The following is a 24,453-nucleotide window of genomic DNA, read 5'->3' on the forward strand; positions in this document are numbered from 1 at the left end:
AAGATAGAAGTTTGTCTCTTCAGGCTCTTGTGCACAAAGTGGGCTCCACCGATAAGTAGGGTGCAGATGTAATACTGATCCAGCAACTAGTGAGAAAACTAACTAAAGTCAGTGATTGTTTTTCTTTAATTTTGTTCATACCAATTTTTAAAAAGTCCTTCTTCTCATGGTAACCCTAAGCAGGAATAGTCTAAATTCTCACACTTCGATTCAAGATAGTTGAATAAGTTTTTTGTTCGGTCATCACAACGGAATGTTGGTTCCATTTTGCACTCAATGTGCACATTATTACGCCAGAATTATGTGAAAAAACACTCTCTTCATGTCACTCATCTCTTGCATTTTTTTTTTTAAGAACTTGCTCAAACACTTGATATTCTTCATAAAACTGGCCAGATATATAAAAAGGAACATGTTTATTCCAACATAATAAATTTTATATGTCCTTCAGCTGAGCTTATATGTTACACAACCACTGGAATAAATCATAGCCAGAGTTCTTTAGGCTAACTCTATTTTGATAATGAATCCTGATCGAGATTATTTTGATATTAATAAAATTAAACAAATTATTTAGTAAGATTATTCAGTATTCATGTCCCCTCTTCCTTTTTCCTTGTTCTTAATTTCAATATAGTACTGTATTTATTAATTCCAAATTATATTCTGTTCTTTACTTAATTCTATACTTTTATCTTCGTAGTTATCCCTGTTTTATAATAATTGTATTGGTTTTGTAATTTTATTGAATCTTTGTTATGTTCCATTTAGTGCAAAATAGTTTATTTATAGGAACGCCCCCGAATACGAGCTTGCTTAAACGAGTATGCGCTACATCTATTACATGTATTTATTTTGTATTGTATGTAGCATGCTAAATATTAAATACTTAACACGTGCAGAGTAAATGACTCAATGGCAATAGTAATATGCAATGGCAGACTTCCATCACGCATGTGCAAGCAGGAAGCGAGCTCTCTGCGCTGCTTGTAAAAAACGATTTGCGCTTTGATCCGAACACATTGGCCGAGAAAACTCTTTCTGAACCAGTCTGCTGTTTTCCATATCATATTACGCTGAGACAAATTACGAATTGAAAACAACCAGTTAATGTATTCGATATTCCGCATTATAAAACAGCCTACAGAAATACGCTCCAAACAGAAATTTCTCCGAGGGTGAAGAAAATGCGTTTTGAATCAACGTCCTTCTTATGTCAGAAGTGCGGAGTTGAGTTAAAAGTTCAAATTATTTCCTCAGAATATTTCCACGTTAACTTTTGATATATTCTTAATCAGTGTTAACCACAGCTGTTATTGAATTATCTAATGAACGCCGAATATATAGAAGTAATTGACGTGCAGTAATATTGGTATTTTACACTGTAATTTGTTTATAAATAACAATGATAGGCCTATATAATAAACAAATAAATCCGCGACACAACAGCACATTAAGAGCCAGGGACGATCAGCTCTGCTTCTGCAGAGTGAACGATCATCCAGAACGGATGTGTCGTGGAGTCAGGACGATGATCCCCTCAGCAGACGTAGGTGGTTGTCGTAAGCGGATTTCACTACCTACCGTAGCTTTCCAAATGCATCACGATGCTGAGTGGGCACGGTCCCATATCTGGCCGTAATTTCATGAGAAAATTCTTTTCTCCATGAGGACTCGAATCAGCGCGCATTCCATAACGTAACTCCTAGGCATGATGCATTCGACCACGATGTCACAGCACGGGATCTAATGAGAGAAAGACGTATAAGTTAATTATATGACAATAAAACTTATACAAGTGCACATAAATATCTCATTTGTGGATGGATGTTATCTCTTCGCTTGTAGCTGGAGTTCCCGGGTGTGAAAATCGAGGCTGTGAAGGTCATCGGCACTTGCAAGGCCAGCACGCCAAACCATCTCATCACTTACTTCGACGAGTCACACATCGACCTCAACAATATAGTGGACACTTCCGGCCAGAAAGAAGTGGTCGACATCAAGGTAAAGTCATCTCATTTTATTATGTATTATTCAAATCTTTTGCATCTAGGAGACTGTGAATTACATAAATTTATTCAGCCTTATACTAACGAAATGCGGCATTCTTCAAAATCGTTTACGTTTTGAGGGAAAATCAATGCTTTTAAAGTTTCTTTCATTTCTTTTAGATTTTACTCAGGGTTTAAGCTAGAAAATAAATAATTGTCGCAAAAATGCACAAATGAAAAATTATATTTGTGCAAATTGCGAAATGCTTGTGAAATATTATAAATAATTGTGCATAAAGTTAAAATTAATAAAGTATGCAGAAACAAAAAGTTATGTAATTTGTATCTTAGAGTTTTATTACTTTCAATCCATCTTCTTATAGTCTAGTAAATGTAAGTAAATCATTAGACGTAGTTATGTTTAGAATCAATTACTGCTGAATTTACATCACATTAAAATACGTTATTTTATGGACACTTTAAACATAGAAATTCTTTACTAGTAGGCCGTTCAAAATTTGTTAGCAGAGTGCTAACTCTTTTTACTAAGAAGCGGTTTCTAATTCTAGTTTTTACAAGGTTCATGCAACTAAATCCTCGCTCACAATTTGCAGTATGCGATGGAATTATATAAATTAATTAGGAGAAATTGTTCACTTAACTTACATGAATTGCACCAATTCCTTGAAAGAAATTCCAGAACATCTATTCCTCATTACCTTTTTCCTCATTGCCCATGCCATTAGCACTTCATTTAAATTCAATTTAGCTCAAACATATCTCTGATTTCATTTTCTCCATTACCATCTTCGTTTCTGAAGTCCAATGTGGTTGTCACATTTTTTAACATTTACATTCAAAGTCTGTTGCCTTTTTAGAAGTCGAGTAGCAAAATGCGACAAATGCGACTGTGATTTAAACCCTTATTTTACTTAAGGCCAATGTTTCTTAAATGAAATTGTATGCCAAACTCATAGCAGTACATTGGTTATCCGCGCATACAAAAATTAAATAATTGTTTGCCACCATTAATTTCAATCTGTTGTGTACATAATGAATTAATGTCATGCTACACAACAGGTTTTTTTTTTTTTCAGCAAGCAATTCAAAACGCTTTCCGAACTAATACCGAACTTCTTTCGACGCATGCGCCAGTTGTGTAAGATGTCAGAACTAGTTCGGGATTTTACGATGTTGGAATGTTTCTTGAAATGTTCTTTCAAGGCCTTCGGATTTTCTTTTCATATTAAAATTATATTCATCTTCCGAACTTAATTCGTCATAAAATATATCACTATCATCTTCCAAATCACTCATGATCTACTATTTTTTTACTTTCACCTGCCTAGACTCGAAGCATTTTAACCATAACTTCAGATTAAACCATCAGCCCATGCGTTAACAGTTCAGAATTCCAAGTTCTGCTCTTAATCGAGAACCAAATTCACTCATTCTGAACAAATTCTTAAGCACGTTGGAGCAGGGAACTGGGAGTTCAGTATTGGTTCAGAATCAGTTCTGGACTTGTTGAAACACACATTGATACTGCATAAACAATTTAATCAATAGAAAAGTTGATAATACATATCATGCAAATTACTCAAATTAGAGCATAAACAATTCATCGTACAGATTACTATTCAAACCAAAACGTATAAAATTCATCAGTCAAGCTATACAAAAAATGTACATACATAGTAAACAGATTAATTCAATTTACAAGCATCCTTTTGTTAAGCTATACAAAATTGTATAATATTCATATCAAGTAAATTAGTTCAATTTATAAGCACAAACAATTCATTAGTTGAGCTTTACAGACTACCATTCAATTTAAAGCATATACAATTCATCAGTTAAGCTATAAAAAATATTCAATACATAATAAACAGATTAATTCATACATCTTGATTGCACAACTTTTAACACTGTGTCACTTCGGAATATGTATGATAAGAACTTTCTTGTGTTAAATATTAACATACCTTGTTAACATGTTTCGGCCTATTTTCGGTCATATTCGGAACTGGTCGTTGTTGGTCTTGGCGCCTCTTGTTTCCTGTGTGGGTGCGTTCGTAGTGTAGAGTCAAAGAGTGTATGTGTTTTGAAATTGAGTTGTGTGTTGAGAATATCGTTGGTGTGTTTTTGTGTGTCTGTATATTTCATATTGTTCTAGTATGTTGAGTTTCTACAGACACACAAAAACACACCCCAACGATATTCTCAACACAAAACTCAATTTCAAAACACATACACTCTTTGATTCTACACTAGGAACGCACCCACACAGGAAACAAGAGACGCCAAGACCAACAACGACCAGTTCCGAAGATGACCGAAAATAGGTCGAAACATGTTAACAAGGTACGTTAATATTTAACACAAGAAACTTCTTATCATACATATTCCGAAAAGATTAATTCAATTTACAAGCATATTTTAGTTGAGCTATACAAAATTGTACATTTCATATCAAGAAGAATAATTCAATTTTCAAGCATAAACAATTAATCAGTTGTGTATAAGGTATGAGTATGTAGAAATTTGGTTAATTCTGTTCTTAACCTTTTCTCATGGTCCTTCAAAGCTTTAAGATTAGACTGACCAGACGTCCCCGACTTCCGGAGACAGTCCCCGGTTTTGAGTTGCTTTCCCCGGGGAGGAAATGTCCCCATTTTTGTCCCCGGAAATTAATTGTCCTCAGAAACTTTGATTTTATTTCAATAACATTTTACACATAAATATTTAAGTATCGTAATGGAACTGCTGCGATTCATGCACATTTTTGAACGGTCCTTATTATGAGACAGTAGAAACAGCGAGCACAGTATGAAATATTCTGCACTCTTCGAGAAAAACATATCAGCTTTGTCTTTGGTCATCTTAACATTCGCGTTGCGCGAAAGCATTAGAACTGTCGAAGAGTCTATTTTAATTGGTTCAAAAAATGAGGAATTTTGTAACAAACCAACAGGTGAAAATTGGTATGATATTTTTCAACATTAAAAAAAAAAGTCATTCCATTTGAAAATTTTCTCAAAATAGTATCATTAATCATGTGTCTTCCAAGCGGCAATTCATCAGTTGAAAGACTTTTCTACATAATGAACTCAATCTGGACTGATGAAAAGTCAAGAATGAAAGTTGAAACAGTTAAAGGTTGATCACAAGTGAAAACAAACTTTCATTTCTCATGTGAAGTACTTAGAGTAAAGCTGTATAGGAATAAACAGATTCTTAAAAGGATACATTCTTCATACAAGTACTTCTAAAATGTGTGTGTTAAGAGTTCATTGTGTACAATATTATGTGAAAAACTTCCATGCATGCGTCAGTACTGAAATTGAATTCTTAGTGGCTTTATTATATTAGGAGTTACGTGTGTTTATGCATTTAATTAAAAAAGTTAAGATACTCTACAAATTTAGTGTGCCAAGGTCTATCATTGTATCTACAGTTACATGTATTTTCTACATTTCAACGGAGGGTGACTAGATAAGTGTTTTTGGTTTTTCTTGAAATCGCCGATGTCCCCTGCTGGATCATAAAAATCTGGTCAATCTATTCAAGATAATTAGGCAATACATTGAAGATTGTAATACATTAATAGTGAACACTTTTTTATGATAGCTTAGACTAACAGAAGGTAGATTAAAATCTGATTTATTTCTTTTATTACAACTATGAATGTCTTGATTAGTACTAAACGTATCTAGGTTTTTAATATAAAACATCATTAGGGAAAGAATGCACTCACGAGATAAGGAGCCACCGGCGTGGCTCAGTCGGTTAAGGCGCTTGAGTGCCGGTCTGAAGTTGCGCTCGGGCGCGGGTTCGATCCCCGCTTGGCCTGATTACCTGGTTGGGATTTTTCCAGGTTTTTCCCAACCGTAAGGTGAATGCCAGGTAATCTATGACGAATCCTCGGCTCTTCTCGCCAAATACCATCTCACTATCACCAATCTCATCGACGCTAAATGACCTAGTAGTTGATACAGCGTCGTTAAATAACCAACTTAAAAAAAACAAGGTTAAGGTATAGAGATCTGATCTACTTCAATAATAAGGAGAATCTATACTGTATGAACAATGTTCAGTGAAATGATATGGACTCTTCAGTTATCACAAGCGTCCACCAGATCAATATGGAGCGAAGAATCTAAAAATGTAATAATCCAGAGCGAACTTCTCTCGCCTCGTCACGTATCTGAACGGACTCGTGGGGATTGCGTAATTAAGCCACAGGTTACCTAATTTTCTGCGTGAGATGAGACGACGCGACGGCCTGGAGATTGAACAGGTGTCAACATCGACAAATGAGCGCGCATTCGCAGGCTGTACATGTGCGTTAACGGGAATTTATTTTCAGATTCAACTTTTTGTCTTCACGAAACTCAATTACGTTTGTACGATGAATGTTTCCTGTTTGGTTAAGGTTCATTGTGTTGCTTTCAGTCAGAATTTAATGACCTAATGACGTAACGAATATGTTTGGATGGCTGCTAACACTTTAGATATTATGAACTTTACTAATGTGACAATGTGAAGAACAACATTATAGGCTAATCATTATAGGCTAATTCTGAGGTGTAAGGAGGATAATACTTTATGATATGATATGATATGATATGATATGATATGATATGATATGATATGATATGATATGATATGATATGATATGATATGATATGATATGATATGATATGATATTAATATGACATGATATGATATGATGTCAACATTTACATCCATGTAATGTGGACCTCACAATTTTGTATCCGGTGCCACAATTACATTAATTACAGATATACCTTTTGTAGACGCTCTTATAATTTAACTTTCGACTCCATTTAAATTGGTCAGTATTCCCACCTTTAAAACCTAACAACTTAATTAGATCATTCAAAATTGACACTTTCACGACTCCGTTCTTGATTTTCAGTTCATTTATATCGAACACGCACTATTTCTAATAATGCTTGTTACTAAAACATACTACACCATTGTCCAATATGTTCGTTATTATGTCTGTTTCTTGCGTGTATTCCATTTTCAGTTCTCACTAATTTTCTACATATTATACTTCGCCATCCTAGCTAGCCTCCCCCGCCATACTCCTCATCTATTTTCATTATCTCTATCGTTTTACTTAACTTCCTATTACAATCCTCTAATTCATTCAAAATTGATACTTTTATCACTCCGTTCTTGATTTTCAGTTCACTTAGTCTATATCGAACACACACTGTTTCTAATACTACTTGTTACTAAAACATACTACACCATTGTCCAATATGTTCGTTATTATGTCCGTTTCTTGTGTACATTTCATTTTCAGATCTCACAAATTTTCTAGCTAGGATAGTGGGCTGACAAGACGCCAGAAACCCACATCGAGGGCACACAAACTCTGTGTGATTTGAAATTGTGGTTTCCTGTTAACATACCAACAGAAACGTATATATTATGCAAATCTAACTTTATTAGCTATCCTACCTAGCCTCCTCCACCATTTTTCTTTACCTCTAACATCTTATTTACCTCTTATTACAATCCTCTATTTCATATTTCAATTTACTTAATAAGTCCTTAGTTGTCTCTTCCTTAGCCGTCTCTGGACCAGAAACATCTGCTTCACCCATTTCTGATAATACAATATACAATTTAGACGATAATGAAGCCCAGGATATGGTGTTGTATATTACAAGTAAATTCCCTAGTAAGTAGTAAAAATAACTAGAGTTAAATACTTAAAAGTTCGAAATACAACAGTGTTCATAAATGAAGATTAAAAATAATGGAGATAATTATTACGGTGTTCAGACAACTGTAATAATTATCTCCATTATTTTTAATAACTAGAGTTTTTATATATATTTTTATTTTAATGATATATTATAATTTTACTTAAAAGAGGCCGTAGCTAAATGAAATTTTAAGTTACTAAATATGCTATCAGTGAGTTGTCAAAGCACAAATTACAAAAGAATGTTACGAATATGGCCAGATTGTTACTTAAGAGGTTCCAACCCTGCTGTTGCTGGCAAGTGATCTTCTTAACATAACTGTAAAGAAACTAACGCAAAGCACACAAGGTGTTAATTAAAAAAAAACTATTTTGTAGGTGAATAAAATTATTAAAACTAATTTTTGGGAAATATTTAATTCCTTTTACGTTATATTTTCAAGGTTTTATGAAATGTAGTGGTATATTTTCGCGCATAAGTTCATGCATATTCCCAGATTTTTAGGCCATAGAAAAACCGAGCCCTAAACGTAAGTCACTAAGTCAATACTGTATATAGGCTATATAAATGTATAGTATCACAATACTTTCTCTCACTTCGTATAACGAGAAAGTAAAAGTATCAAGTTTATCCTTATGTTGGAATACACTGGACATATCGACGACCTAGTTCAAAAGAGAAACGACGTAAGATTTAAAGTTTTGAGAAACCCGAATCTTAAAGCTTCATATTGCAGTGAAAAATCCCAATAACACACTCTAATTTGAAACTTACAATTTATGTAAAACATCGTTGGAGTAACTTCAATCATTCTTTGATTTCTTACAGCAACATAAAGCTGTAAAATTCAGGTTTCTCAAAACATTTTATACTTTCTCTTATTCATTGTTCTATATACACTTTTAACATTTTAATCAGTCTTTAAATTTGTATTATTATTTGTTAATGACGGAAAAAAAATTATCTTCCGCGCCGGGGATCGAACCCAGGAACTTCAGTTCTACGCACTGGGTGCTCTACCACTGAGCTACGTAGAGGTTGAATCCACAGCACCGGATCGAACCTTTTTCCTTTGTTTTTTCCCTTTGTGAACGAATTTTTCTCCGTCATTAACCATAACAGAGAATTCTGTAAGACCAAAAAATTGATAATGTTTACATATTATATTTAAATTTTGAGTTGTTTCCCTTTTGAATAGTACTAACAGATGACTTGACCTGCTGTAGGCACTGGTAAGCCGGTTGAACCACGAGCCCTTCAAGTACGTGATCACGGTACACTCTGAGAAGCCGGTGCGCGCCATCGTGCGCGTCTTCCTGCTACCCAAGTACAACTGGTTCGGTCAGATGGTTCCACTGGATGAGGCACGCTGGGGAGCCATCGAGCTGGACCGCTTCCCTGTCTCTCGTAAGTAGCTACTTTGTATATCTATCAATTTTCCTCCCCGATACTGTGAAATAAAATCCAAGACAAAGTTTATCGAAATATTCATTGCATGCATGATACATTAACGCTTTTATAAGGAAGTTAATAAGGTTGACGAACACTTTCCTGAGCTTTCAAATGGAGAAGATGTGAAAAGTGTTTCATTGGCCATAATAAAAACTTTAATGTGAAGTAGTGAAAATAATATGCAGAATTTTGAGAGGGGGCATATTTCAAGAAAGTACAAATTACAAATGTAGAAATTTACAGGAAGTAGTTTCTGTAATTACAGTAAAATGTGTTTCACAAAACATTCGAAAATATTCGTGTAATTGTAACAGTTATCTATAACTGTAGGCCATGAATGATGTATATTATAGGCTTTGGTTTTATTAGCCATGAATGCAAAACAGAATAGAATGTCAACTATAACACTACAATTTAATATGATGTACGTATTAAAAAATAACTATTGACTTTTTGTAAGTCATTTAAACATCTCCTATTAATGTATTTACATCTACCAGTGAATTATTATTATTTAGTAGCAGTTACGTTTCTCGAATCTTTGGTTAAACTCCGCTGAATTTTCAAATGTAACATTAATTATTTCTCTAAATATTCTTTTACGACGATTATGTTGATGAATCTCAAGTTCCTCATTACCAGAAGAAGAATAATACATGTTTTCCTTTCTTTTAACAAAACACATTTCAGACAATTTTAGAATCTAAAATAATACGGTATAACCTCCAATTAAGCTATTTACCCAAATCAAGAGTAGGATAAGAATTTGTTACAAAATTAAATTTGTAACATACGATTTGTAAAATTGTAAACAAATGATAATTGGACTTGTAGTATCATGGCCTGGAACCTGTTATTTTCTACTTCACTTACAAATTTGCAAGAGTGTCTTTGTGAAACACAAACATTTGTGAATTTGTAGATTTGTAACTTTTCTTGCCTGTAATTTGTAATTTGTACTTTCGTGAAATAGAACCCTGGAGTCTATTCGTATAATGGGAAACATCTGACTGCGAATTATAACCCAGAATAAATCGGTAATGATATTGTAAAATTCTGCAAGATTACACTGGCGATAGTGTGGTATCTACCGCTGAGGTAAATGTTTTTTGTATATTTTATGTTTAGTACCCAAGAGCCAATGCAATCTGGAGGATTTTGGAAGAGTTACTAGAGACAGGGAGATGCTGAAGTGTCCTTGTCCGTTAAGCAATCCGAAATGCACGTACATAAGAGAGTTTGACCAACTTATGGGTTATATATCACAAACTACGCTTATTCTAAGCTTGTTTCTAATTATAAATTGTATTTTATTACCTCTACCAGCCCTTAAACTTTGCTTTCTTTGTCTCCCATTAAATATCTCATTAGTTTCATCTCAATCATTCATAATTATATTTTATGCCGAGTAAATGTTTTTGTATATTCTGTGTTAAGTCCTCAGTAGCCAATGGAATCATGAGAATTTTAGAACAGTTATTAGATACAGAGAGATGCTGAATTGTTCTTGTGCGTTAAGCAATCCGAAATGCACGTACAGTCTTAGAAAAAGGTTTTTTTGTCTCACAGGACGTAGTGCACATGATCAGACATACAACGAAACAAAATTTTATTATCTCAACCAATCCTTCTCTTGTGAACCAGGTCGCTTGTCCTCTGATCATGCGCACTGCCTCCTTTCTGGGATTTACAAAGTATCTGCGCGACAAAGAATATTTTTCTAAGACTGCACATAAGATAGTCCGACTGACTTCTGGATTTGTAAAGATGGCAATTATGGGCTATATCTCACAAGCTACACTTATTCGTAGCTTGTCTTTTATTCTAAATTGTATTTTTATTACCTCCATCAGTCCTTAAAGATTGCTTGTCCTTGTTTCCCATTAAATTTCTCATCAATTTCATCTCAATCACACGTATGTAGGTGGCGTTCAGAGCACAAGGAAATCAAGTCCACTTTTGGTCAAATGGGAGATATTTCGCCTATACGTACCTTAGATGAGGCTACTTTCAGAGCATAAAAGAATCCTGTCCTCACAATCTTTGCAATGGTGCAAATGTTTAAAATCACACCTATCTTTAATGGATAATTTACTATAGGCTACATAAAAGACTTTGGGTGCTATTCATAGACATTTCGCTAGCCCGCGCTACGAGCGTTCTAAACTAGCCCCGGCTATCGACTGATTACTTGTACAGGATTAATATCATATCTTATATTGCTAACACTGGTTTATGAATACGAAAAACGCTGATTATCCACCGGAAGCCCGCGCTATGAATGTCTATGAATATGGCCCTTTAAGTCTAATTTTCTGAAAAGTATATTTTTGTGACTTGATTCCCTTGTGCTCTGAGCGCCTCATTTTGTGCCGAATCTATAGCGCAAGCTCTCCATCTATCTTCCCACCAACACTTCCCAGTTTCCCCTTATTACATGTATTATACGCAATTCTTGAAAATAGACTGGAGTGAAGTTTTCGGGATAGCAGGGGTTTCTGATGCTAATATAAAGGGTATTCGTGTTCGGGGTACCAGGTACATTGGCGTTCAAAGATATCTGACGTACTATTTTATGATCGTGTAAGCGATAAGGGATAAGTCGGAACCAATGATATAAAAATTGACAAACTTTGAAAGAGTTCCGTTAGTTCTCAATAGGTGGCACCATTATTGAGGCTGTTTAAAAAGTGTGAGGGAAAATGATTATGTAGATCAGAGGTCTGCATCGGACGTTTTCGCTTGTGCGCCAAGTAGTTCATAGCATAATCCAATAGGTAGCGCACATGCATGATGGGTAAAATTGTCACGAGCAATAAATCCTCGAACGGTATAAGCCGAGCGTTAGACATTCGTTCTTGTTACAGCGATGAACTGTGTAGTAACATCATAGATGTTTATCATTTCAAAACTTTGCAGTGTTTAAAATTAAACTCTCCATACAACTACAAAACTTGCTTTAAAATGTAATATAAATGTTGTAGGTTTTTTTTTTTTTTTTCCACACAGGAGTGATTTTGTTTTTGCCACATCTGATAGAAGTTATTGGATGTAAATGTAATTATTTTGAACGGAGAACACAATCACGATATTGCAAGAATGTATCAAGTTTTCTAGTAATAATAATAATAATAATAATAATAATAATAATAATAATAATAATAATAATAATAATAATAATCTCTAATCATAATAATAATAATCTCTAATAATTAGTGTATCAATCTTTGCGTCTGTAACAGTTGTGCAGCATGATTATTCGTTTTATTATATTTTCTGAGACGTTATTTCTGTACTAATATTGTTATTAGTCTACTGCTATATCAATAATATTTTGTAAAACGTTTCTACATTGTCGCAGTATATAGGCGAAACACTATGTATGGACATATCATATTATATATGTGGTAAATCAAATATTGAATAATTATTAATTAGCAATAATAAATGTATATCGAAGTTTTTCATACTATTTCATTTATAACTTCATGTTCCTGTTTTGGTACGTTCCATTGACTATTCCATTAAACGTTTGTCATAAACATAGAAAATAAAGCCTCATTTTTACCATGTGAGCAAAAAATACTTGTATCTTATCTGTCGTCTTCCATACAAGATAAGACATGTCGGTGAGATGGACCTTGTACTGTGCTTCTATTTATTACGACCGTATCAAACCGATCGTATCTCACTCAAGGGTGTGACACTCGACCGAGTTCAAGCGAGCGATTTAACTCCAATGCAGCACTCTGATGTAGATTAAGCATAAATTATTCTCCTAATTGACAGTATCAGCGGTTTTCAACTAAACCCAGTGTTGTTTTACGATCAGTAGAGTGGTATGGAAAAGTGAATTCTATAATGCGGGTATATTTACAGTATGTACGATTGGCGACATTGACTATTATCTTCGCCATCCATTCATAGAAATAATAACTAAAGAAACTACACTTACATCAACAAATTACCGATCGCTATCGATTAGTAGGTCAGATATCTCTTAACATCAGTGTACACGTTTGAGGCTGGGATATGACTCCGTCAGGGGTGAGTCAGGATGGCCCACCTATCATCGTCGCATTCACATATACCACCAATCCAGCTCTCTTATTTTGACAATCATCGCATATTTAGAGCACGCAACGGATAAATGCAAGCGTAAGTTCAAGGTTTTGGCCATTGGAAAATCAAGCCAAAATCATATTTCGTGAGTTTTTGTGATTCATATCTCATTTCTATTTAAATAAATTGGTAAAATATTGTTTTATATATTTATGTTTTAGAATAATCACTCCGTCAATTAAAGATATTGTCTCATTTCTAACTCCCCCTCAAATCTTGGTTGGCGTCCATACTTCTTGCTACAATGCTACAGTTTCTTTTTACATCATAAATTGTAGTTTTAACATGGCACTGTATGACAAGATTATTTTCTTTATCTTCCACTTATAGTTGTTGTAATTTTTACGTAGATTTAAATTTTATTGTAACAATCTATAATATTAATAGAAATTATGTTCAGCTAAAGTCGACCGTTGCTTTTACTAAACACTTGTCGTAGTATTAAGTCTCCATTGAAGAATATAAAAAACAGTAGCCGCGTATAAGCACCTATATCATGCCAGACTTCCTGGATTAACCCATCTCCAAGTCATCTTATGCCAGAAACATTCCAACATTCTGTCTCCTGGTGAAATTGAACTCGGACTATTACAATAACAATAACATTCACCTTTCCCAAATAATGTCCTCATGGCCTATGCAGCCATATTTCAAGAGAGTCTCTTAAGAGACAATTTGCTAGCCTTCTAAAATGAGAAAACTCATCCTGCCTCTTGTTTATCCGTGGGTTATTTTAAGGCATTAAGACAAATGTCGAGATAAGTCTCAAAAGAAATGGGTAATTGACCTACATCTCTCTCCCCACACAAATTTAGGCTCTTTTCCAAATTAAAGACTTCGAAATAACAGCCTTGGCTTTCGCATTTTACCTTCGGTATTTCAGACGAGTTTACTCGAGTTTCACTCGCACAGTGCAAGAGCTTGGAACCCTTCTCTTAAGAGGACTGCGGCAGTCCAACTCAAGGTGCAGGCGTTCCTATATGATGCTGTCTTGTCTTGCTTCTCCCCCCCGCCATTTGGTAGCTGTTAAGTTACGTCCATTTCCGGCTTTCCCTTCAAAATTTCTAAAGTTCCTTCAGTGGAACTACGAAAGTCGGAATGAGACAAGTACCCAACAGGCTTGGACCTCACATATTCAGTCTTTCTCGCCCACAAACTCCCTTGCAAAGACATATTTCGTGTACAATTTAAATGTTTCTCCTCCAATTTCTCATTGGTGTTGACTTGGAAATAGGGAGCAATAAAAATGAGGAAATCTTCATAATTTCAGAAATCCAGATTAGGTAATAAAATTAAGAACTTTGTATTTTAGCATCACTTTTGGCTTGGCTTGGTTTTTCGATGGTCGGACCCAGGACGGATGATGATGATGATGATCATGATGGTGGTGGAGAAGATTATGATCTTGATTATGATGATGATGATGATGATGATGATGATGATGATGATGATGATGATGATGGCTTGTAATTTATTATGTCGTCTTGTTTATGCTGTTCGAGATGTTGCCATCACTAACTCAGCTTTATGTTTCAGTGGTGCACGGTGACAACATCGTTACACGTAACTCTGAAGATTCCACAGTGACCATCCCAGAGCCACGCAGCTTCCCAGATCTCATGAACGACGTGCAAAAAGCCATCCGAGGAGAGCAGGATTTCAAATACGACATTGTAAGAAACAAGGGAAATTTGTTTAGCCTACTACTGATTTTGTAACACTTGCTTTATACTTACTCATGTGTAAGATCAGGTATGGAGTTTTTGTTATTTGGCGAAGGAATTCTATATCAAAATATAAAACAATCGAAATTTTATTAGCAAAAGTAATGGTATCCAGTAAAATCTTTAAAATATAATTTTTCTGCAGCACGAATTCCACCTTTGGATATTTAATAAAACCGATGCATTAGCCATGTAGCAAATTGTGCACATCAATTTAGTTGAGCGACAACAAAATTGATGAAGGATCGATGGAGCGGAGAAAAATTCTCTCTCTGGCACCGGGATTCGAACCCGGGTTTTCAGCTCTACATGCTGACGCTCTATCCACTAAGCCACACCGGATTCCAGTTGCGATGCCGGATTGAATCCTCTTAGTTTAAGCTTCACCTCTTAGTTTCTCTTTAGTGGCAAACCCTCATGCACTGTGTCACAGATGTGTGACTGTGACACAATGTCCAACACACTATGTGCAGAGGTCCACTCATTACGAGTGACTAAGTGGCCGGAGTCCGACGGAATGTGCGCCGTCTTATATCACTAAGTGATTAAACTGAGAGTATTCAATCCGGCATCGGAATTGGAATCCGGTGTGGCTTAGTGGATAGAGCGTCAGAACGTAGAGTAGAGAGCTCGGGTTCGAATCTCGGTGCCGGAGAGAATTTTTCTTCGGTCCATCGATCCTTCATCATGTGATAACGCAGAATTCCTGCGTGGAAATATCATATGTACTTCAGTACATCGCTATAACAACAAAATTGTTTGTTCTCTCTTGGATACTACTTTTACAAAACATATAGAAAGTGGACAATTTCTTGTAGACTGTAATAAATTATAGACGTTGATGAATTCAGTGCACTATGTTTAGATATAAATTAAGCTGAAGGTAGTGCTGTTATTAAGTGAACGTTGGGTGCATGATATGTATTTATACTTACCATAAAGTAGTTTTTTGGGTAGCGTAGTCGCTATAGCGCTGGCCTTCTGTGCTCGAAGTTTCGGGTTCGATCCCGTCCCAGGTCGATAGAATTTAAGTGTGCTTAAATGCGACAGGCTCATGTCAGTAGATTTACTGGTATGTAAAAGAACACGTGCGGGACAAAATTCCGGCAAACCAGCGACGCATTTATAACCTCGGGAGTTGCGAGCGTCGTTAAATAAACCATAATTTAATTTAATTTAAAGTAGTTTTAACATTTACCCTGCTTATCTGCTTCGCATACCACGTGTATCCTTCAAATTAAAAGGATATTCCAATTAAATTTGTATTTATGTCTAAAGTTAAGCTAGTATGTCATACCGGTTCGTACCGTAAAGACAAAAATGATGATAATCATGATCAAGTTGAATAACGGCGACTTCAGCGATCTAAAGTTATATGGACACCACAGGGGAAATTCCATACTGGCTTAACAAAATAAAATAATCTTGCAGCCATCCTAAAAATAATAACTGAATGACAATGTTTTATGTGACAAGATTAACTGTAAGAATTTCCTACGACTACTTATTTGTTCGTGAAATGTTTTGGCGTAAGATTTCTATAGAGTTGATGAATTACAGTAGCTGTTCTAGAAAAAATATTTTCTGTTAATCCAGTTCAAATTTAGAGTAGCCGTGAACCTCAAACTACAACTTTGTAACAAACAAAATCATCATCATTATCTTCTTCTTCTTCTTCTTCTTCTAGGCTTATCAGCCTGTTCCACCAGATAGGGAATCGCTCCATCTCTCTTCCGGTCTTCCAGGACTTCTTCTCCCTCTTGGCACTCCATCTCTTACTCTTCTTACTAGTGGACTCAACGGCATGCGTTTAACATGCTTATTCCATTCCGCCCTTCTTCTAGCAGTCCACTCCTCAATAGGCTGAATATTGCAGATAGCCTATCTCTAATTTCTGTATTTCGTATTCTATCCAATTTGGTTTTACCTGTTATATTTCTTAAAACTTTCATTTCTGTCACATTCATAATTTGTTTTGCTTTTGTTGTGTCTGATCTAGTTTCCACAGCATAAGTCATGATCAGTCTCACCACTATTTTATATATTCTGGTTTCGTTTCTCTTCTTAAATATTTTATTTTTCCAGATGTAACTATTAAGATATCCTGAAACAGCTGCTGCTTTATTAACTTAGTCCCGCACTTCTTCCTTTAAACATCCATCACTTGTTATTTTTGCTCCTAAGTAGTTAAAACTCATAACCTGCTCTAGTACATGTTGATTTAATTGTAATTTACATCTTAACGGATGTTTATTTACTGTTAAAACCTTTGATTTTGATGTATTTATACTCATTCCATATTTGTCACAAGCCATTGAAAAACACTGTAATAACATTTGCAAGTTATCTTTTGAATTGCTAATCAGAACAACATCATTTGCATAAGCAATTAAATTTATTTCTCCTGTATCCATTAAGTATCCCTGCTTGCCTCTTACTTCTTGCATGATAAAATCCATTAAGATATTAAAAAGTAATGGACTGAGTGGGTCTGCTTTCTGATGCCTTTATTTAATGTAATTTCTTGTGTAAATGTTCCATCTATTTTAATCTTTGCCTTATTTCCTATGTATAAGTCTTGTATTAAAAAAATAATCCATTAGATACGTTTAGCTTATCTAAAATTTCCAAAATGATATATAATTGCACATTATCAAATGCCTTATTTAAATCTACAAAACAATAAAATGCCGGTTTATTGTATTCAAGTTCTTTTTCTGCAATTTGACGAATAAGAAAAATTTCATCTGAGTTTCATTAAATAATCACCAATAAGGTACATAGGATGACAGTGTCTGTTTATGTATTACTTATTTCGAGATAATAGCAATTCTAATGTATTACAAAAATTGAGAAAAATCATGACTAAGGAAATAGTGTGCCCGAAGAAACTACCAAAATATCTCTAGAGTTTCACATCGGGTAAAACTTAAGAAAGAATTGTGTAGTTTCGTAATTATTTATGAGCTCAATGAGAATGGTTAAAGTTTAAGCATTCTATGATGTGTTTAACTTTTTGTAAATGGTCGATTATCAAATTAAACTCTCTATAACAACTTACAGCTCACTGCTAGGACTAAATCTGACAGTCAGTTCATTATCTTCTTACGATACATTTATAGGAACTTAATGAGAGACATTAATATATTGTTTTGTGTTTGTAGCATCATCGCCACTGTGGCTTCCCACACCGCCTATTGCTGCCTAAGGGGAAACCGGAAGGCATGGTCTATAGGCTGTTCGTCGTGGTCACCGACTATGATAAGGACGTCGTAAGTTAAACTAATTTTGTTTTGTATTCATTAATCTTCACCTCCCACCCATTGTCTCAGCTTGCAGATATTGAGGAATTCTTGATTTATAGAACTATCTATTGAAAAGACTACTGTTGAAAATAGCTTGCCTCAGTATAAAAAAGACACCAAATTACAAGAAAAATGATGAGCAAACTAAACATTCCGACATTTGTTGTTGTTTAGTCAACTGTTTGAAGACTAATCTGAACCTCACAAGTGATACTAACAAGGTGAAGCAACTAGGCCAGGAAACAATGGGGTAGAGTGGCCAGTTCCTTTCCCCCTTCATTGCATACATCGCCGACTAGTTACATATTACACTAGTCAGACTTAAGATGTCCCTCTGACACATATCGCCAAGTGAGATGTCTTTCCTCATAGTACAGAGCTATTATTATCACACGTCCCAGAAAAGAGCGGCCGGCCAGCCGGTCTCTGCGTGGTTTCCGCCGAGCGCATAACCATTTCTCCGGCGCTTCTTCAATATATAACAGTACTAACAAAAAATGTTCAATAATTTGGACTTACCATGCTCACAGTCGTTGCTAAAAATGGCCTCCATTTGCCGCCACACACAACTGACATCTTCTGATAAACGAATGAACAACACTCTGAAGTTCCACATCATTAATAACTTGGATTTCTTCTCGCATATAGTCTTCTTTTAATTCACCTATAGAATGAGGATTTTTCCTATAAACCCTACCTTTTAGTGTTCCCTATAAATAAAAGTCACAGGGTGTTATATCTGGGCTTCGTGGAGGCCATAAATTCTTACTGATCAGTCTCGTACCGAAAATACGCCTCAGGCGGAATCTTGTTGGAAATAAACTGACAATCGTTCCGCGTAAGAACACTACGTTTTCTGCTTGATTTTCGATTCTTTACTGAGTCTGTTTCATTAAATCTTTTAGCGAGCCGTCTAATTGTTTTGGCAGAAGGCACAAGTCTGTTTGAAAACTTTATTCGAAATTTTCGTCTTGTTTTCGCACAAGATCTTATGCCTTTTATGTACGTATTATACATATACACACTTTCACACAGTGAAAATTTGTTGCTAGGCATTACCTAAATACACAGTAATCACTAAACGTTATATGCTAACGTTGTACACTTGAAGAATCGAGAGTTTCATTACACGACTTCTAAGCACACTGCATGCCGTATGGCTACTGAAGCTCGATTGCGCGGGAGAAACGGTTAGCGCGCAGCGGAAACCACGCAGGGCTGGCTGCCTGGCCGGCCGGCCGACCGGCCGTTCTTTTCTGGGACGTATGAAAATAATAGATCTTTAGATGTACATTTCAGCCAGAACCTCAGTCAGAGGATATTCCGACAATTATATACACTAATAAAGTAATGAAATGCAATCTTGAAATGAAGATAACTATCGTTTTAGTACAATATATATTATGAAATAATGTTAACCAGACAGCGGATTTTCAGTCTCTACACAGTGATAAGACGTCACGTCCCTTGGCGTACGGAGGAAGCGTAGCATTAGGTTCAATGATCTTCCTGCAACTGGCGTAAACCTAACGTTCAGTATCGGATCGAACATTTGCTGTCTGATGATAACTTAGTACTGTAAAATTTAAGCCTTCTTTTCACCTCAATTTTGTATAAAAAAGCAGTGTATTAATGAATACTACATTACATTATTGTCAAATTTTAGGTGGCGCCAGGAATGTCTCCAGATGACGTAAATACACTGTCATCTCTGGGTTACTGTGGTGTGATGGACGGAAAGATGCCGGACGGTAAACCGATGGGATTCCCCTTCGACCGACGTGTGCCCTCGGAAGAGACCTTTTACACACCCAACATCAAGACCATTGATCTCACCATCAAGAACGTCAAGCAGAAACCTACCGAGTAGATTAGTAAGCGCCTGCCTTGTGCAGTTATGATGTAATACGTACAGTAGGGAAACTTCATCTGTTCCTTTGTCTGTATAGTCCTGACAGTGTTAGCATTTTATACAACGTTTGGATCAATAATGAAAGATATTCTTTCTTTCTATCTTTATAACAGATAATGGAACTAATTTTAATGTGGAAGATGAACTGGAATTCTTTAATCCGAATGTTTGACACTGCATTAAATATATAACTTAAAGATTGGTTCTGATTATTTTTTACTTTAAAATATTGAGATACAATTTGGTTAACACAGACGATCACGGAAATGTCAATTTTCTAAGTATAGAAAAGAAAATCTGTCAATTGAGCAGTCGGCTTCCATTGGATTGAATCCATAAAGTGATTTTGTATCTTCTTTCTGGGTCCTCGCGAAGACGTGCACGAGTAGTACTCTTGGATGGCTAGCGTTTACACCTTTGGACGGTGATCAGATGTAGAGGCACATGAACGTGACAGCACGTCTATAAATTTGCTCACAAGTCGTTTTTAATGATAGGAATAAATTATGTATAACTGATGAAGCGATATCTGAAAAGAATACGAGCCCTCAGAGAAAATCTGCCCCAAAATCTTTTTTTTTTTTCATAATAAATTTCACTTGTACCCTCCAATTTGAATCTGAGAATCCGAAGATACTCTTATCGTTCAGGTAACTGTAAACAAAATGGGGTAAAGTTAATTCAGGTAAATTATATTTTACGTTTCTGACTGCGTGGAATAATGGGTTTTACATACCGCTCCCAATTTACTAGATCTATTCTTGAATTTTGTCATAATTCGTCGCTGTGAATGCCTTAAAATTTTTGTAGAAATTTTCCGAGTTATAATAAATTCGCATCCTTTACCATATATTATCAATTGCAACATTGTATAATATTAAGATATTGGCAGAATAGTACAGTAGTTATTAAGAATATTGATTTGTATCGGATGCTGTGTAATATATTGAAACATGCTAAAATCTACCTGTACAGCACAAGGCATGGCATAGAGAAATCTCATTACAAAAGTATAATTATGAATACTTGATACACTCAAAATTATTAGAACCCAGCTTGTATTCATTGTATGGTCATTGTTTTATTGTCCACATTTTCACTCTTTGTTTTTCAACGTCATATAACATCTTTATCCAACCCCAGTCCTTATCCCGTTCCACTTCCATCATTCGCTGCTTGTTATTCGTGTCTTTAGTATGATTTCTTCGTTTACATTGTGTTCCATGAACTCATCATTTGCTAAATAAATGTAGATACTTGGTAGCAGCTACGAAAAACGCTTCTGATTTATTCCTTACCACAGTACTTTTCCTCTTTCAAAGCATATACAGCAGCCGTGGGCACAACGAGGAAGTGGAACGGAACTCTGAAACCGCCGTCCATGTCCTTTTCGATTATCTGCCTTGTAAACAAACACACAGTAGCCACTGTGCATCAGTGATGGATTTCAGGCGATCAGCGAAAGCCCAACGTTCGTAAAAGCTATGATGTCTGCCTTATACAATCCGTCACTGAGCAATACTTACCTGTCTACTCGTCTCAGTCGGGGAAAATGGAGTGAGGACTTAAGGAAAAATCTGCAGTGACTCGATTGAGTTTTTTTTAGTAGGTTATTTTACGACGCTTTATTAACAGCTTAGGTTATTTAGCGTCTGAATGAGATGAAGGTGATAATGCCGGTGAAATAAATCCGGGGTCCAGCACCGAAAGTTACCTAGCATTTGCTCATATTGGGTTGAGGGAAAACCCCGGAAAAAACCTCAACCAGGTAACTTTCCCCGACCGGGAATCGAACCCGGGCCACCTGGTTTCGCGGCCAGACGCGCTGACCGTTACTCCACAGGTGTGGACGATTGAGTTATTAGTGCCCAGGCCTGATATATAGAGAGTAAATGGTATCAGATACCAAATTTATACAGGTGCTCTAGATTAGTACAGTGACTACAGACAGTCTCTTAAGATTGCGCAGCGACTAAAGAATGCACTGTACCTCCGCCGAAACGGGCCCTTTGCCCACTTAAATCGGTCTCGTCGTAACAACGACGTGAGAAAAACAGACTTTATTCATTTATTTATTTCGTTATCATGTTAAAGTGATTTTAATCGAAGATTTCACGGAGATGTCCTTTCATCATCCTCTGTTAAGGTTGACAACTGTTTAAATCTACCGTTAATTTAAGTGATCATTGTTCATCACTTACATTTTAAGTTACTGTTAAAAATGGCGGCTAGAGAACATATTTTCCAAGCACGATTCATATGTGCTGATTATGTAGACGATGAACGAGAAGAAGGAATTATGCAAAAACGAAATGATCATGTTAATTTATCTGAACAAAAGTTTCTAGAAATATAGGCCTATACAGTAAAACCTCCCTAAAACGAAACGCGATCGTTCCAGATTTTTTTTTCCGTTTTCACAGGTTTTCTTTTTACTACAGTTATGCAAAGTGAATTTTATTTTCATAATTATTAACTTACGTATTTGCAGCCTCTCTCTCTCCCTCTCTCTGTGCCCTAGTTTCTTGGCCCCCGCATTTCTTTTAAAGTGCATTGCCACGACTTAATTATACTGTACATGTTGACACCAATTATTTTTGAAAAAAGCGAAAATTGCCGGAAAAATTTTGGTTACAGATTTATTATTAGTATAGATTCTAAATGGATTGAGGATTGACCCTGAAATATTTTGTCATCGTGGTAGCTTGTAAAAAAATTGAAGAGACGGGTACCGTAGCTGATGAAAAAGTTATTGTAGACGAAATTCAGTAGGAAACTATGTAAATGCTACGATGAATTTACTAGAAGTCCAGAAAATTGTACAAAATTCAGAATATGGCACATGTAGTGTTAAAGCTTCAAGGGGACAGCAGATAAGTTACTCAACGGTGTGATTTATTCTCAGAAATTGGTTTTCACCGAAATAAACCCAATTCCTTTATGAACAAAACTGTATTATTAATTTCCTTTAAACTTAATTTTTTACAAAGTTACTCGACTGTAAAATTTTTCGTGACTATTGAGTAACCCGCTATCCAAAGGTATAGGATTATTAACGGAAAGAACATGTAGTTTAAGATTAGACAACACAAGACTGTAAAACAAAACTTAATTTCATACTTCAAGATCAACAGAGAAGGAAGACGGGGCGAATGTGGTGAAACCAGTTGAAACTTGGAGTGTCGAAAAGAATCACTCGACTGACAGAAACATGAAACGCGTAGAACATAAAGTAGAAACAAATGAACGACAAAGTTAATTTATTTATAGCGTAATAATAATAATAATAATAATAATAATAATAATAATAATAATAGCAATAATCTTCAGCATTGTCGATTCCTTACAGTAATGAGGAACGTTTGAGACAGGCGGTATAGTACTCCAGATTGATCACCATATTGCCCCACATTTTCGCATATTTTCTCGTACATAATGGAAGAGTTCCACTATTTGTTGTGGGTATGATGCAGGGTCGGCCCGTCCTTAGGAGCCACTGGGGTCGTACCCCACCAATATTTCGTTCCCCAGCAATTTTCTTTTCGCATTTAAAATGCGTAAATTTTGTTCAGAACAGTGTACTGTATTCATAATTGTTTCAGTAAATTTCATAACATGGCCCAATGTGTGTCAGTAAAACGTTGTTAGATTGTATAACATTAAATATTGTGAGCTTAGTCCCGCGTCAAAGAGCCCCACAACTTGAATCACTTTAGCGCTCACCTGCCAAGGAGCGAGGTATGAAATGTTCGCTATTGACGAAGATTCACGAAGTGTTACGAAGTTACCGTTACGAGTATAATGCTTCTCGTTGGGGTCCGACGAGCCTGGCCCACCTGCCGGACGGAAGCGTAATTTGTTGTACTGTGAGTCGCAGTGCCACTTAACAGTGGGTTAATATTCTGTGTGAACTTTGAGTAGTGTATGCGAGCGAAGTGTGAAAACATGAATAAAGTGGATTGCCTATTAAAACATTGTTTTCTTCATTAAAATTAGAAGATCAACTTAAACGACTAGGCACACATGAACCAATGACTTCAGTTTTACACAGGCGGATGATATGAAAAGGAGAACTTTCTTCAACTCGTGGTTTACAAAGAAGTACTGGCAAAATGTAAGTGATAAGTGACGTAAAACAAAGTTCATTTTGTTTCTATTGTCTGTTTGGTGGCAAGGGACTGTGGATGTCGACAGGTTGCA

At 35.7% G+C, this 24,453-nt stretch overlaps 1 protein-coding gene across 2 annotated transcripts in view; it reads left to right on the plus strand.

Moving 5' to 3' along the window:
- LOC138716507 (hemocyanin-like) overlaps positions 1-21,530 on the plus strand; it is a 168,594-nt gene extending 147,064 nt beyond the window's left edge. For both annotated transcript variants that reach the window (XM_069849651.1, XM_069849652.1), the window contains exons 7-11: positions 1,849-2,004; positions 8,965-9,145; positions 14,849-14,985; positions 18,201-18,308; positions 20,008-21,530. In XM_069849651.1, coding sequence (XP_069705752.1) covers positions 1,849-2,004; positions 8,965-9,145; positions 14,849-14,985; positions 18,201-18,308; positions 20,008-20,211 — 786 coding nt within the window. In that variant the 3' untranslated portion in view covers positions 20,212-21,530. The remainder of the gene's footprint in view (positions 1-1,848; positions 2,005-8,964; positions 9,146-14,848; positions 14,986-18,200; positions 18,309-20,007) is intronic.
- Positions 21,531-24,453: the final 2,923 nt, after the last annotated feature.

This window comes from Periplaneta americana, chromosome 16, assembly GCF_040183065.1.
Source record: "Periplaneta americana isolate PAMFEO1 chromosome 16, P.americana_PAMFEO1_priV1, whole genome shotgun sequence".
NCBI lineage: Eukaryota > Metazoa > Arthropoda > Insecta > Blattodea > Blattidae > Periplaneta > Periplaneta americana.